This window comes from Artemia sp. Qi Xiang Cuo, chromosome 7 (assembly GCF_049724085.1).
Source record: "Artemia sp. Qi Xiang Cuo chromosome 7, ASM4972408v1, whole genome shotgun sequence".
Classification (NCBI taxonomy): Eukaryota; Metazoa; Arthropoda; class Branchiopoda; order Anostraca; family Artemiidae; genus Artemia; species Artemia sp. Qi Xiang Cuo.
In genome coordinates, this window is record NC_142800.1 from 27,853,117 (window position 1) to 27,868,144 (window position 15,028).

The 15,028-nt window shown below is 35.3% G+C and overlaps 1 protein-coding gene across 1 annotated transcript in view; it reads right to left on the bottom strand.

Annotated features, from left to right (window-relative positions):
* Positions 1–4,571: 4,571 nt before the first annotated feature.
* LOC148950125 (uncharacterized) overlaps positions 4,572–15,028 on the bottom strand; it is a 344,013-nt gene continuing 333,556 nt past the window's right edge. The window contains exons 8-9 of the mRNA XM_089091784.1: positions 5,730–5,976; positions 4,572–4,709 (exon numbers count right to left, since the gene is read on the bottom strand). Of these exons, the coding sequence (XP_088947910.1) occupies positions 4,572–4,709; positions 5,730–5,976 (385 nt within the window). The remainder of the gene's footprint in view (positions 4,710–5,729; positions 5,977–15,028) is intronic.

Sequence of the window (15,028 nt, forward strand, 5' to 3'; positions counted from 1 at the left end):
GGCACTTTTCGGAGCCACAGCCCATCCCTGTGGCGCTTCTCGGGCCCCGCATCGCTTCCCGCGATGCTTCTCGGGCCCGTGGCGCATCCCTGTGGCACTTCCCTGACCCGTGGCACATCCCTGTGGCACTTCCCTGACCCGTGGCACACCCCCCCCCGGCACTTCCCTAACCTTGCCCCCACAGCACTCCCCGGACCCATCGGCGCCTTCCGGGCGCCGCGGCGCCCAGCCGTTTAACTAATGCCCCAAAAAACCGTATTGTTATGCGGCATAAGTCGTTTCGCCTACTTCCCATACAGGTTGTCTATGACTCCAAATGAGCCTAGATTATTTTTAATCTCGTGTCTGTTCTGTTTCCAAGCGTATTTTCTGGGAAACAGTACAATTAAATTCGAGAACCGTATATCGTCAACAATGTTTCCACATCACTAAAATATTGGCAAGGGTTTGTAAGATTGAAAGTTATTTTAAAATATCCTTGCGCAAATTACGGGGTCCATATGTGACAAATAGATAAATGTGAATAATCTCACTCAGTTCCTTCTCTTGAACTATGTGATAATCAATTGTGAAAAATAGGGGACTTTGAGATTCAAATTGTGAGTATTAATTGAAATTATCCATGAAAAATATTCGCTTATGAGATAACGTCAAACAGATAGGGGGGAATGCATATAAAATAGCAAAGATTAGAAAAAATAGCATTTTGAGTTTCAAATGCAGTGATTATTAATAGAAATTACCTAAGAATATTCGCTTATGAGAAATCGAAGCGATAGCAAAGATTAGAAAAGAGTGGTTTCTTTGCAAAAATTACATTTAGATATCTCCGAGGGAGGGTGGGAGCAGAGAAAAGAGTGGTTTCGTTGTAAAAAATTACATTTAGATATCTCCGAGGGAGATAAATTTAAAACATTGGTTGGGGTGAGGGGTTAATATCTCACAGAGATAAGTTTATATTGGGATTGAAAAGGACTTAAAAATGAATAAATAGAAAGGTAGGAAAAAATACTTACATTTGCATATCCCGGCTGCACTTGGGCACCCGAAGGACCAGGTAGTGCATGCTGGAGGGTGGACGGGGCGACGTCGCTATGTTCTTGGGCGACTAGGCCGGCTATTTCACGATCGTACATAGCTTCAGCAGGGTTCACCATATTATAAGAAGCCGTCCACTCTCTCTTTAAGTTAAACCCAGGCTGCTTTGGGACGGGCACTGATGGGGCTGTCTCGTCATCTCTTGCTTTCTTGGAAGGAGGGGGCACGCATTCTTCACAATTTGCCTTAAAAAGAACAGAAAAAATTAGTATCTAAATAATTTGCCCCCTTTTTTACAGAAAGAAAGTTAGTATCATCATCCATGTAATTTTGTCTAGAAATGGCATTTATCACTAAGAAAGCACAACGTAAAAAATTTCGTGAAATATACTAATTGTATCCTTTTTGAATCTAAGAATTACGGTTCACTGAGCCCTTCAAAAGCCGACCTATATAAATCAGCCTAATTTCTTATTTTTAGGCGTTTCTGTTCTTTTCTGGTTTTAATCTGCATTTTGCACGCCTTGTTTGATGCATTTAAAGTATTAACGGTATTTTTTATCTTTCCATATCCTTTTACGATAGCTGGTATTTATCACACACCCAGAAAAAACAGCCCACGGAAAATAACCCCCACGGACAATATCCCTGAGAAAAGACATGGGAAAATACCCCCTCCCTCCACCGAAAGATATGGTAAAAATGCTATTCAATTTACGCATAATAAAACAATGTATCTTTTTCTTAAACTCACCCCCCTTACTTTTCACGCGAAGAAACAGTTTGTTTTCACCATACAATGATGGCGATAGACTTGAGGCATGGCCCCCTCCCCCTTTCGCCAATGTCCTAAATATATTGTTAGATCTTAATTTGAAAATAACGAGATTTCACTGGTTCTCCAAAAAGAGATTGTATATGCCTGCGCTTAATAAATTGCAATTGTCTGCATGAAAGCGTTTTAATTTGACAGGAGAAACAGTTCCTTATGACTTTGGCTGCTGCGTTCGTAAACACACCGGAAAGGGGTGACAGCTAATTATAGGCCTCGCACCAGAGAGCCTTGTGTCAAATCAGAGCGAGCTAATAACAATAGTGCGATGGATGTCTCAGAGAAAAGATTACAATTGAGAAAATTGCATAAATTTAACGAAGGAATAATTATTTCTTTTTGCGAGCGTTTTGTTGTAAAACGGTGAGGGGGGGTTAGGTTTTGAGGGTAAAAGAAAATATTTTATGTATTTAATTTTGACGGAGAAACAGTTCGTTTTGACTTTGGCTGCCGCGCTCGTAAACACATAGGAAAAGGGGTGACAGCTAATTATAGGCCTCGCACCAGAGAGCCCTGTGTCAAAACCAGGTTCGGTTAATAACAACAGTGACGGAAGTCAATGATCGCTTTTAGCTAGGATATAGACACTTAAAATTGCATAAATTTAACGAAAGAAAATTATTTCTTTTTGCTAGAATTAAGGTCGTAAACAGTGGGGGGAGGAAGGATGGGGTTTACGTAACGAAAAAAGAGCGTATTTTACACTTTTTATCGAGTATAAACATCATATAGGGACGTTTGTATGGTTTGGGGGGGGGGTTTACCCGAATAGAGTAGAGGGTGACCACGGAAAACAATTTTATTTTGAAAATAAAAATAATGAAAACAGAACTTACATGGTAAATTGAAGTTGCCATGGCTTCAAGTTCATCAATAATTTCATATGTTCTATCCATTGTGTCACAATACTTTCTGATAATTGAATCACATTGCATGTCCGTTATATACGAAATCTCAAGGGCGAATTGTTATGTAACGGGGAAATCATATGTAAGCAGGCCTCTGATTGGCTGAAAAGGAGGATGTATCCGACTCGCTGATTGGCTGAGAAGGAAACACGTGATCTAACTGTTTCCAGGAAAGTCATAACATTGGCGAGAGCAACAACACCAATACTATTTCTGGACACCATGACATTCGCCTCGTGCATGTACATGACCAAAACAACAACAAATACTATTTCTGGATCATAACATTCGCTGAGAGCGTGCACTTACAACAACAACGACAATTAAATCGACCTTGACATTCGCTGAGAGCGTGCACTTACAACAACAACAACATCGACCTTGGAAAAAGAGGTCATTGACCCCATGAACCACGTGTTCTCCCTAATGACTCTATGCCCATATATGGTGTGGGTACCGGAGTAGCACCCCCTCCTCTACTCATCTGGAAGGTTCTCTTGTTAAACCCGCTGGATACATTTAAGACCCCGGCATCTCAAATGGCATAAGCGAAAACCACAATCTCTCTTCTCTGATTTCTCCCGTTGAGCACAGAATCGGTTCTTCTACACTTGTAATCCTAAAAGGCCAGTAACGGTTACACCGTTACCTTTTAGAATCCATTTCAAGCTCCACAGCCCTTCCACATCTACTTTACAGTGCTTCTTTCTGGAAATTCTTTACAGTTACAGATAAAAAGCACCTACGAACAATCTTCTTCAGATTTGCTAAATATCTTCTACATTTGCCCCCTTGGACAAGAAACCGTAAAATTATTCATTTGTATAAGCTAGCTGACCCTAATATTAGCATTAATAAATCTCTATCCCGTTTTCAAAGTAAGTTTAATCATCCATGGTCACCAATTTGTTCACAATAGTTTTTTTTTCTATTAATGTAATGCATGTAATTATTAGTATTAACAAATCTCTCTCCCGTTTCAAAAAAATTTTTATCATCCTTTCGTTAGCATCATTTTTCGTATTAATGTAATTAAGAGTTTTTTTATGTCATGTATCTGAATTTTCAATGTGTTTGTGTCCTTCCTTTTCATCTTTTTTTTCTTTTTGTTTTCTTTAGTGATTACTCCGTCTACTGTACCTTTTGTACCTTTTTTTGACGGGCAATTAATGAATAATAATAATAATAGTAATTACCATCAAATTAGTACATAAATATTATATTCAAAAAGAAAAAAAAACGATATACATTATGAAAATCATTCAAAGGCAGCTTCAAGAATAGCAGTCTCGATATGACTAAATGGAATCTCTGTTTCAGCAATAGGTCAAAGCTAGTAATGAGCAAACCATAGCCCGTAGTAACCAAAATTGAATAACGAGTTTTCACGTAAACTCTCTGGTGATTAATATTTCCAAAGCAACACTGTTTTGGAAATAGTAATTTCCATTCAATTAGCCTGAATTACTGAATAATAATTTGTAATTACGAAAAAGAATTGTGAGAATTTCTAAATAAAAAGGCTGAAACTTCTCAAAATAACATTAAATTGGCATAAAAAGTACATCATTAAAATCACCCTTGGTGAAGGCCCTGTTCTGGAGGTTAACAGTCGTCCACCTTAAATAGCAAGGGAAATTATAAGTTTGCATTAGCAGCATTGATATACCTCCTTTGCTTCCGTTTTTTTCTCTAGGGGTGATTCTACATAGGAAGCGGTCAAAGAAATTGGGAGATGGATATTTAAAAAAATGAAATATATAGTGCTGTTTTTAGCAACAAAGGAGGCCGTCTCACAACAGTGCCATTTTGTATAGCGAACCATCAGTTGTGGTCCAAATAAGGCGAAACTGCCAAAAGATATGGATTCTGATATACCCAACCAATGCTTCATTGGCTAAACCTTTAACTGTTAGTTTACAGTCCCCCATCTTGAAAACAAGGAAAGGAAAGTCGTAGTTTAGCATAGGTAGCACGACTATTTTGTGTTAGTTTTTTTTTTGTTCTTTTCCTACAAGTGATCGCACCTAACCTGAGCTTACAGATTATCATGAGGCGGCTCATTGAAACGGATATTAGAATTTATAGTGCCTCTTTTAGATCACGAAAGAATTCCAATTAAATTGGTTTTCAAACTAACATTTTACTATTATGACTAATCGAGATAATAGTTATCATTCCTAAATCATCCACAAATGGCAATTCTTCTCACTAGACAGTTTTTTCAATACGTATTTGTAAGTTTTTGATTATTACAGTCTGAGGTTCGCTGGCTAGTAGGCTGCAGACATTGCTTCAACCATGATTCCTCTTGATAGCAGCTAGTTTGAAAATCAATTAATGTACATAATATCTTCATGATAAAGACGATATCAGGTCAGAAGTTTCAAGTTATACAGGAAAAAAAAAATCTACTCTCTTTTAGAGAGCAATAATTGTGTAAATATTTTTCCTCGAAACGGCTCAATAATTTTTCTGAAAATTGACACAATAACATTTTTTGGCCGAAAAAAAAACATCTAGGTAGGTCAAGACTTCTGGGAAATTTGTTTCATAGCCTTAATTTGGAAATTACATACCGTATACAGGAAAAGGCGACGGCTTGTTCTTCTTTTGAATCTAGCAAAGAAAAAAATAAAAGGGAGCAGATAAAAGGCAGTAGAATCACTCAAAATTAACATCATACCCCAGAAAAGTATCTTTCAAAAATACTTGCGGTACATTAACTTTGAGTTTCAGGCTATATTCTAAAATTCCCATATATTTGTTTCCGAAATAACATTTTACTATTAAGACTAATTGAGATAGTAGTTACCACTCCTGAATAAGCTTCTCACTAGCCAGTTTTTTTCTTTAAACGTGTTTTTTTTTGGTATTATGGAACTCGGTTCGTCCTTTACTATGTTGAAGCTACCGCTACAGCCATGATTATATTTATCAACTGATCTTACCCGAGCAATATCCAGGTTGTTATTAAGTGCTGCGATATGAAGACAACTTCTTCCTTCTGAATTGCTGCTCCTAATGCCTTCTGGTCGTCCATCTAGAAGCCACTCAATGATGTCATACTTGCCGCCACTTACTGCTTCCAAGAACGGTGTGTCACCCCGCTCTGAAGGTGCCCACAAATCTGCTCCATAAAAATGTAGAAGTCTAAGGCATTCAAGACGACCACGAAACGATGCAAAATGTCCAGGACTGAGATTGAAATAAATAAAAAGTAATAGGATCATAAATAATTTTCGCATGGAAATACTTTTATTCGCAGTTTTGACGTATTTTTACAGCAATGCAACTCAGTTCCTGCAACAGGAATTTTTTTTTTGTGAATTTATTCAAAAGGCTCTGGTTAAAAAAAAAGAAGATATTCAGAGAATAAAGTTCTAAGAATATCAAAATCAAAACAAATTTTGCCCCCTGGGCCTATCTTACGTTTTCTTATATGCGAAAACAACGGTTTACTAGGATTTTGCTTTCGGTTGTATCATAATTATGGAATTTTAGGGGCAAAACGCCCCTGTAGAACCGTCTAACGGAGATACTAGGGACTCAGATTAATTTTACTTACAGCTACAGGAGCAAATAGACAGGGTCCCAGGTAGAAACATGATGTTTTTATTGGGAGATTTTAACGCCCAGGTTGGTAGAAATACGGATAGATGGTATCCCAGCTTAGGTAAATTTGGTGTAGGAAAAGAAAACAGTAATGGATACAGACTTGCAATTTTCTAGGTATAACAATCTAGTTATAACCAATACAGTATTTCGTCATAAAATGGCTCATAAGTTAACTTGGTATTCACGTGATGGTAAGACAGCAAAACTTGTTGATTATGTTATAGTGAACCGAAGACTGGCAGGATCAATACAATATACTAGGGTATATAGGAGTGCCGTTATTGATGTTAAAAGTAAAGATCACCATCTAGTAGTGTCAAGGGTTAATTTAAACCTGAAATATCGGAAGGGTAACTACCTCCCGGGAAGTTATAATGTTAGTAGACTCCAGGATGAGAATTTGAGAGAAACTTTCCAGGAACAGTTGAATACCAAATTTGAGAGTTTAAAATTTGATAATGTGGAAGATGGTTGGAATAAGTTTAAAAAAAAAAATTGAGAAGTTGCTGAAGGTGTCTTAGGGAAGAAAGCTAGAACTGCAGCTAAGAGTATTAGTGAAAAAGTTTTATGTTTAATAGAAAGGAGAAAGGACTTGCACAAGAATTACCTTAGTGATAGATCATATGAAAACAATAGAAATATAAAGAAAGTGAAGAAAACATTAAAATATGAACTAAGGAGGTGCGAAGTGGAGCCCATGGATAAAACTGCCGAGGATGTGGAAGATCCAGCTAGACGGCATAATAGTAAAATATTGTACTGGTAAGTCAATAAATTGAGAGGGGGTAGTCATTTCGGACTTGTCCCAGTTAAAGATAGGAATGGGGTGGCAATTAGCGATAAGGAAAAAACTAAAGCGAGATGGGCCGAACATTTTGAGAACTTGCTTAACCGAGATAGAGTTGCAGGAAAAAATATAGAGGAAATTGAAAAAGTTTGTGATACCTTGGATGTGAAGGAAGATTTGTTTTGTGAGGAGGAATTAGCAACAGTACTAAAAGGATTAAAAAATAATAAGGCTCCAGGTGCTGATAGGGTGGTACATGAGTTTCTTAAATATGGTGGCTCTGAGGTTAGAAATAAGTTACTGAAGATTATGATATGATTTTTGAAAAAGGGAAAGTACCTAACGATTTCAGGAAAACCTTTATTAAATCACTGTATAAGAAAAGTGATAAGATTGAGTAAGGTAATTATTAAGGCATTAGCCTGATCTCTGTAGGTAGCAAATTACTTAGTAATATGATACTTTTTAGACTGAGAGATACCATGGAGAAAGTTTTAAGAGAAGAACAGTGCGGCTTTAGAAAAGGTAGAGGATGTGTCGACCCAATTTTCACTCTTAGGCTAATAATTCAGAAGTGTCTGAGTTTTCAAACACCTTTGGTCCACAGTTTTATAGATTATGAGCAAGTGTTCGATTCTGTTGATAGAATAGCTTTAGTAAAGGTTTTATCCTTCTATGGTTCACCAGACAAATACATTAAAGTAAATAGAGCAATGTACGAGAACAACACTGCTGCCGTTAAGGTAGAAAATGTGGTTAGCAGCTGGTTTTGCATTAAATCAGGAGTTAAGCAGGATTGTGTTCTATCCCCTTTTATTTGAATCATTTTGATGGAATTTGTTCTAAGGAGCACAGCAAAGACAATGGGAGACCACGGAATCAAATGGGGAGGAAAAAGTCACCTGGACTTGGATTATGCTGATGATTTAAGCATCCTAGATGAAAGTGTGAGCAAAATGAATGAAGTTTTAGAGGTTTTGCGAGTTCAGGGTGCTAGAATTGGTTTGAAAATTCATGTTAGGAAGACTACGTCACTAATGCTAGGTATAAGTGAAGATGAAAAGGTGACGTTTGGTAATGAAAATATTGATCAGGTGGGCAGCTTCACTTACCTTGTTAGTATTATTAGTAAAGATGGTGGGAGCAGTGAAGATGTTAAAAATAGAATAGCCAAGGCTCAGGATGTTTTTTCACAGTTAAAAAAAGTCTGGAAGAATAAGAAGATGAGTCTGCAAACCAAGATTAGAATTCTAGAAGCTACAGTGATGACAGTGGTCAAATATGGCTCTGAAGCATGGACGCTCCGAAAAGCGGAAGAAGATTTGCTAGATGTTTTCCAGAGAAATTGCTTAAGGATTGTTCTGGGTACCCGGCTGACTGACCGTATTTCAAACAATAGGCTATACGAAAAATGTGGTTCAATATCGCTCTCTAGGGCTATAATGAAAGAAAGGTTGCGGTGGTTAGGGCACGTTTTGCGGATGAAGGATGACAGATTGCCGAAGATTGTTCTTTTCGGCCAACCATCTAGGGCTAAACAGAAAGCTGGTCGTCCCCGTCTGGGGTGGGAGGACGTCATGAAGAAAGATTTAAAGGGAATGGGAACTTCGTGGGCGGGTGTAAAAAGGGAGACTTTGAATAGATTGGGGCGGAGGAGGAGCGTGCGTAGCTGTGTTGGCCTCAGGAGGCTTGGTGCTGCGGTGAGTTGTTAGTGGTAGTAGTAGTATTAGCCTGTATATTCCCAAAGACAAGTACACCTTCAAAATAAAGATAAACATACGAGCTGCTTGGTGCCATTTGCATTTAGCTCAAAAGCTGTTCGGTGCCATGTGCTTTTCGCTTATATTTCGCTTATTTTTAGCGCATGCTTTGCTTATTTTTAGGAGGCAGATTTTTAATCTCCCTCCTATTGCTGCTAAAAAACTATATAAGTGCATATGTACACCTCCAAAAGAAATCTAAGCCTACAAAATGCTCGGCGTCATTTACTTTTCGCTTTTTTGTTGATTTTTCGTTCATGTTTTTTTTTTTTATTTGGCCCCCATTACCGACCAAAACTGTATAACTGCATGTGTACACCTAGTACCCCCTTTAAAAGAAAGCGAAGCCTACAAGCTGCTCGGTGCCGTTTGCTTTTTTTGGCTGATTTTTTGTTCATGTTTCTTTTTTTTTTAATGTGGCCCCATTACTGCCAAAAGCTGTATAACTCCATATGTACACCTAGTGCATCTTCAAGAAAAAACAAAGCCTACAGGCTGTCTGAAGCCGTTTGCTGTTTTTTGCTGATTTTTCAATCATGTTCCTTTTTTTTAATGTGGTCCCCATTACTGCCAAAAACTGTATAACTGCATATGTACATCTAGTACACCTTCAAGAAAAAACGAAAGTAGAGATGCTCGTCTGGATTCTAAGAGTCCTATGTACCAAACAGGTTTTTCTGGTAGGTATTCTAGTAGTCCTATTCTACTGGGCATTACACCTTTGCCAAGAGGAACGAGTATAACTTGATTGGTGATACAGGTTTTTTTTTTGTTTAGCATTTGCAAAAAAGGGGTAATTAGTGATTGGAAAATTTTTTAATGCTTTTACAATCGGAGATGTTTGATTAACCTTTGCGAAAAAAAGGGGTAATGGGATTTTGCGATTTGGAGGAGATGCCATGATTATGTAATGTATAATACACAAGTGATGTTTTGGAGAGCATTGTCAATTTAACGAGAAATGACTGAAAAGTGTTTTGAAGGAGATGGGTTGCATGGAGGGTTGAGTTGCATAAGAGTTCAGTTAAAGGGGGTACAGTTACACGGAGATTTAGTTAAATGGGGTCGAGTTGCATGAGGGTTCAATAGCACGAGGGTTCAGTTGCATGGGGGTTCAGTTGTACAGGGTTTCAGTTAAAGAATACCTCCTCGACATTAAACCTAAGGAAATTTATGTATTTGGAATCAGCGTATAAAGCCAATCATTTTCATGTATCTATTATTATTAAAATTTTGTTTTTAGAGTTATGGTTACTTTCGGGCGAGTTGCACTTTAATTTCACCTTGTTTCTCAAATAACTATTTAAATTAGGGTTTTTTTGTAGTTGTTTTCGTTTTTGCTTTACTGTTCAACTTGATAGGAATTCTGAAACAGGATGCTCGTTGAAATTTCTTAATGACTAAAGATTTTGTTTTTTCTTCTAAAAGGCTTAATATTGTCAAGGTAATAGCTTTTGGCGGATAACATTAAACCTAAAGAAATTTATGTATTTGGAATCAGCGTATAAAGCCAATCATTTTCATGTATCTATAATTATTAAAATTCCGTTTTTAGAGTTATGGTTACTTTCGGACGAGTTGCACTTTACTTTCACCTTGTTTCCCAAAAAAAACTGTTTAAAATTAGTGTTTTTTTTTGTAATTGTTTTCGTTTTTTGCTTTATTGTTCGACTTGATAGGAATTCTGAAACAGGATAGTCATTGAAATTTCTTAATGACTAAGGAATTTGTTTTTCTTCTAAAGGGCTTAATATTCTCAAGGTTTTAGCTATTGGCGGATAACATTAAACCTAAGGAAATTTATGTATTTGGAATCAGCGTATAAAGCCAATCACTTTCATGTATCTATTATTATTAAAATTCTGTTTTTAGAGTTATGGTTACTTTCGGACGAGTTGCAATTTACTTTCACCTTGTTTCCCAAAAACTGTTTAAAATTAGGATTTTTTTTTGTAATTGTTTTCGTTTTTGCTTTATTGTTCGACTTGATAGGAATTCTGAAACAGGATGGTCGTTGAAATTTCTTAATGACTAAAGATTTTGTGTTTATTATAAAAGGCTTAATATTCTCAAGGTTTTATCTTTTGAAGGATAACATTAAACCTAAGGAAATTTATGTATTTGGAATAAGCGTATAAAGCCAATCATTTTCATGTATCTATAATTATTAAAATTCGGTTTTTAGAGTTATGGTTACTTTCGGACGAGTTGCACTTTACTTTCACCTTGTTTCCCAAAAACTGTTTAAAATTAGGATTTTTTTTGTAATTGCTTTCGTTTTTCTTCATTGTTCGACTTGATAGGAATTCTGAAACAGGATGGTCGTTGAAAATTCTTAATGACTAAAGATTTTGTTTTTCTTCTAAAAGGCTTAATATTCTCAAGGTTTTATCTTTTTAAGGATAACATTAAAACAAATGAAAATTATGTATTTGGAATAATCGTATAAAGCCAATCATTTTCATGTATCTATAATTATTAAAATTCTGTTTTTCGAGTTATGGTTACTTTCGGACGAGTTGCACTTTACTTTCACCTTGTTTCCCAAAAACTGTTTAAAATTAGGGTTTTTTTTGTAATTGTTTTCGTTTTTGCTTTATTGTTCGACTTGATAGGATTTCCGAAACAGGATGGTTGTTGAAATTTCTTAATGACTAAAGATTTTGTTTTTCTTCTAAAAGGCTTAATATTCTCAAGGTTTTAGCTTTTGAAGGATAACATTAAACCTAAGGAAATTTATGTATTTCGAATAAGCGTATAAAGCCAATCATATTCATGTATCTATAATTATTAAAATTCTGTTTTTAGAGTTATGGTTACTTTCGGACGAGATGCAATTTACTTTCACCTTTTTTCCCAAAAACTGTTTAAAATTAGGATTTTTTTTTGTAGTTGTTTTCGTTTTTTCTTTATTGTTCGACTTGATAGGAATTCTGAAACAGGAGGATCGTTGAAATTTCTTCATGACTAAAGATTTTGTTTTTCTTCTAAAAGGCTTAATATTATCAAGGTTTTAGCTTTTTACGGATAAAATTAAAAATAAGGACAATTATTTATTTTAAATCAGCGTATAAAGCCAATCATTTTAATGTATCTATAATTATTAAAATTCTGTTTTTCGAGTTATGGTTACTTTCGGACGAGTTGCACTTTACTTTCATCTGGTTTCCCAAAAACAGTTAAAGATTAGGGTTTTTTTTGTAATTGTTTTCGTTTTTGCTTTATTGTTCGACTTGATAGGAATTTCGAAACAGGATGGTCGTTGAAATTTCTTAATGACTAAAGATTTTGTTTTTTCTTCTAAAAGGCTTAATATTCTCAAGGTTTTAGCTTTTGACGGATAACATTAAACCTAAGGAAATTTATGTATTTGGAATAAGCGTATAAGGCCAATCATTTTCATGTATCTATAATTATTAAAATTCTGTTTTTAGAGTTATGGTTACTTCGGACGAGTTACACTTTACTTTCACCTTGTTTCCCAGGGGGTATGATTCTCATCAAGACATCCCCCACCCTCTCTTACTTAGGAGCACTTTACCCCTTTTCTAAAATATGAAAAAAAAACAAGCCTACCACGGGTGGGACCCCCACCACCAAGGTTAGGTTAGATTACCTAACCTTTTTAGGTGGCCCCCCCACCCCCAGGGGACCAAAAGCCTACCACGGGTGGGACCCCCTACCATGGGTGGGACCCCCACCACCAAGGTCAGGTTACCTAACATTTCTAGGTGCCCCCCCCCAACTTCGGGGCCAAGGGGTCGAAAGCCTGACATGGGTAGGACCCTCACCACCAAGGTCAGGTTAGGTTAGATTAGGTTAGGTTACTTAACATTTCTAGGTTAACTTACATCAGGTTAAGTGGCGCTACTTAACCTGATGTAAGTTAACCTAGAAATGTTAGGTAACCTAAAATGTTAGGTACATGAAAATGATTGGCTTTATACGCTGATTCCAAATACATAAATTTCCTTAGGTTTAATGTTACTCGCCAAAAGCTAAAACCTTGAGAATATTAAGCCTTTTAGAAGAAAAAACAAAATCTTTAGTCATTAAGAAATTTCAACGACCATCCTGTTTCAGAATTCCTATCAAGTCGAACAATAAAGCAAAAACGAAATCAACTACAAAAAAAAACCCTAATTTTAAACAGTTTTTGGGAAACAAGATGAAAGTAAAGTGCAACTCGTCCGAAAGTAACCATAATTCTAAAAACAGAATTTTAATAATTATAGATACATGAAAAGGATTGGCTTTATACGCTTATTCCAAATACATAAATTTCCTTAGGTTTAATGTTATCCGTCAAAAGCTAAAACCTTGAGAATATTAAGCCTTTTAGAAGAAAAACAAAATCTTTAGTCATTAAGAAATTTCAATGACTATCCTGTTTCAGAATTCCTATCAAGTCTAACAATAAAGCAAAAAACGAAAACAATTACAAAAAAAAAACCCTAATTTTAAACAGTTTTTTTGGGAAACAAGGTGAAAGTAAAGTGCAACTCGTCCGAAAGTAACCATAACTCTAAAAACAGAATTTTAATAATTATAGATACATGAAAATGATTGGCTTTATACGCTGATTCCAAATACATAAATTTCCTTATGTTTAATGTTATCCGTCAAAAGCTAAAACGTTGATAATATTAAGCCTTTTAGAAGAAAAACTAAATTTTTAGTAATTAAGAAATTTCAACGACCATCCTGTTTCAGAATTCCTATCGAGTCGAACAATAAAGCAAAAACGAAAACAATTACAAAAAAACCCTCATTTTAAAAAGTTTTGGGAAAACAAGGTGAAAGTAAAGTGCAACTCGTCCGAAAGTAACCATAACTCTAAAAACAGAATTTTAATAATTATAGATACATGAAAATGATTGGCTTTATACGCTGATTCCAAATACATAAATTTCCTTAGGTTTAATGTTACTCGCCAAAAGCTAAAACCTTGAGAATATTAAGCCTTTTAGAAGAAAAACAAAATCTTTAGTCATTAAGAAATTTCAACGACCATCCTGTTTCAGAATTCCTATCAAGTCGAACAATAAAGCAAAACCGAAAACAATTACAAAAAAAACCCCTAATTTTAAACAGTTTTTGGGAAACAAGATGAAAGTAAAGTGCAACTCGTCCGAAAGTAACCATAATTCTAAAAATAGAATTTTAATAATTATAGATACATGAAAATGATTGGCTTTATACGCTTATTCCAAATACATAAATTTCCTTAGGTTTAATGTTATCCTTCAAAAGCTAAAACCTTGAGAATATTAAGCCTTTTAGAAGAAAAACAAAATCTTTAGTCATTAAGAAATTTCAACGACTATCCTGTTTCAGAATTCCTATCAAGTCGAACAATAAAGCAAAAACGAAAACAACTACAAAAAAACCCTAATTTTAAACATTTTTTGGGAAACAAGGTGAAAGTAAAGTGCAACTCGTCCGAAAGTAACCATAACTCTAAAAACAGAATTTTAATAATTATAGATACATGAAAATGATTGGCTTTATACGCTGATTCCAAATACATAAATTTCCTTAGGTTTAATGTTATCCGTGAAAAGCTAAAACCTTGAGAATATTAAGCCTTTTAGAAGAAAAAAAAAATCTTTAGTCAATAAGAAATTTCAATGACTATCCTGTTTCAGAATTCCTATCAAGTCGAACAATAAACCAAAAAACGAAAACAATTACAAAAAAAAACCCCTAATTTTAAACAGTTTTTTTGGGAAACAAGGTGTAAGTAAAGTGCAACTCGTCCGAAAGTAACCATAACTCTAAAAACAGAATTTTAATAATTATAGATACATGAAAATGATTGGCTTTATACGCTTATTCAAAATACATAAATTTACTTATTTTTAATTTTATCCTTAAAAAGATAAAAAATTTATAATATTAAGCATTTTTTAATAAAAACAAAATCTTTAGTCATTAAGAAATTTCAACGACCATCCTGTTTCAGAATTCCTATCAAGTCGAACAATAAAGCAAAAACGAAAACAATAAAAAAAAACCTAATTTTAAACAGTTTTTTGGGAAACAAGGTGAAAGTAAAGTGCAACTCGTCTGAAAGTAACCATAA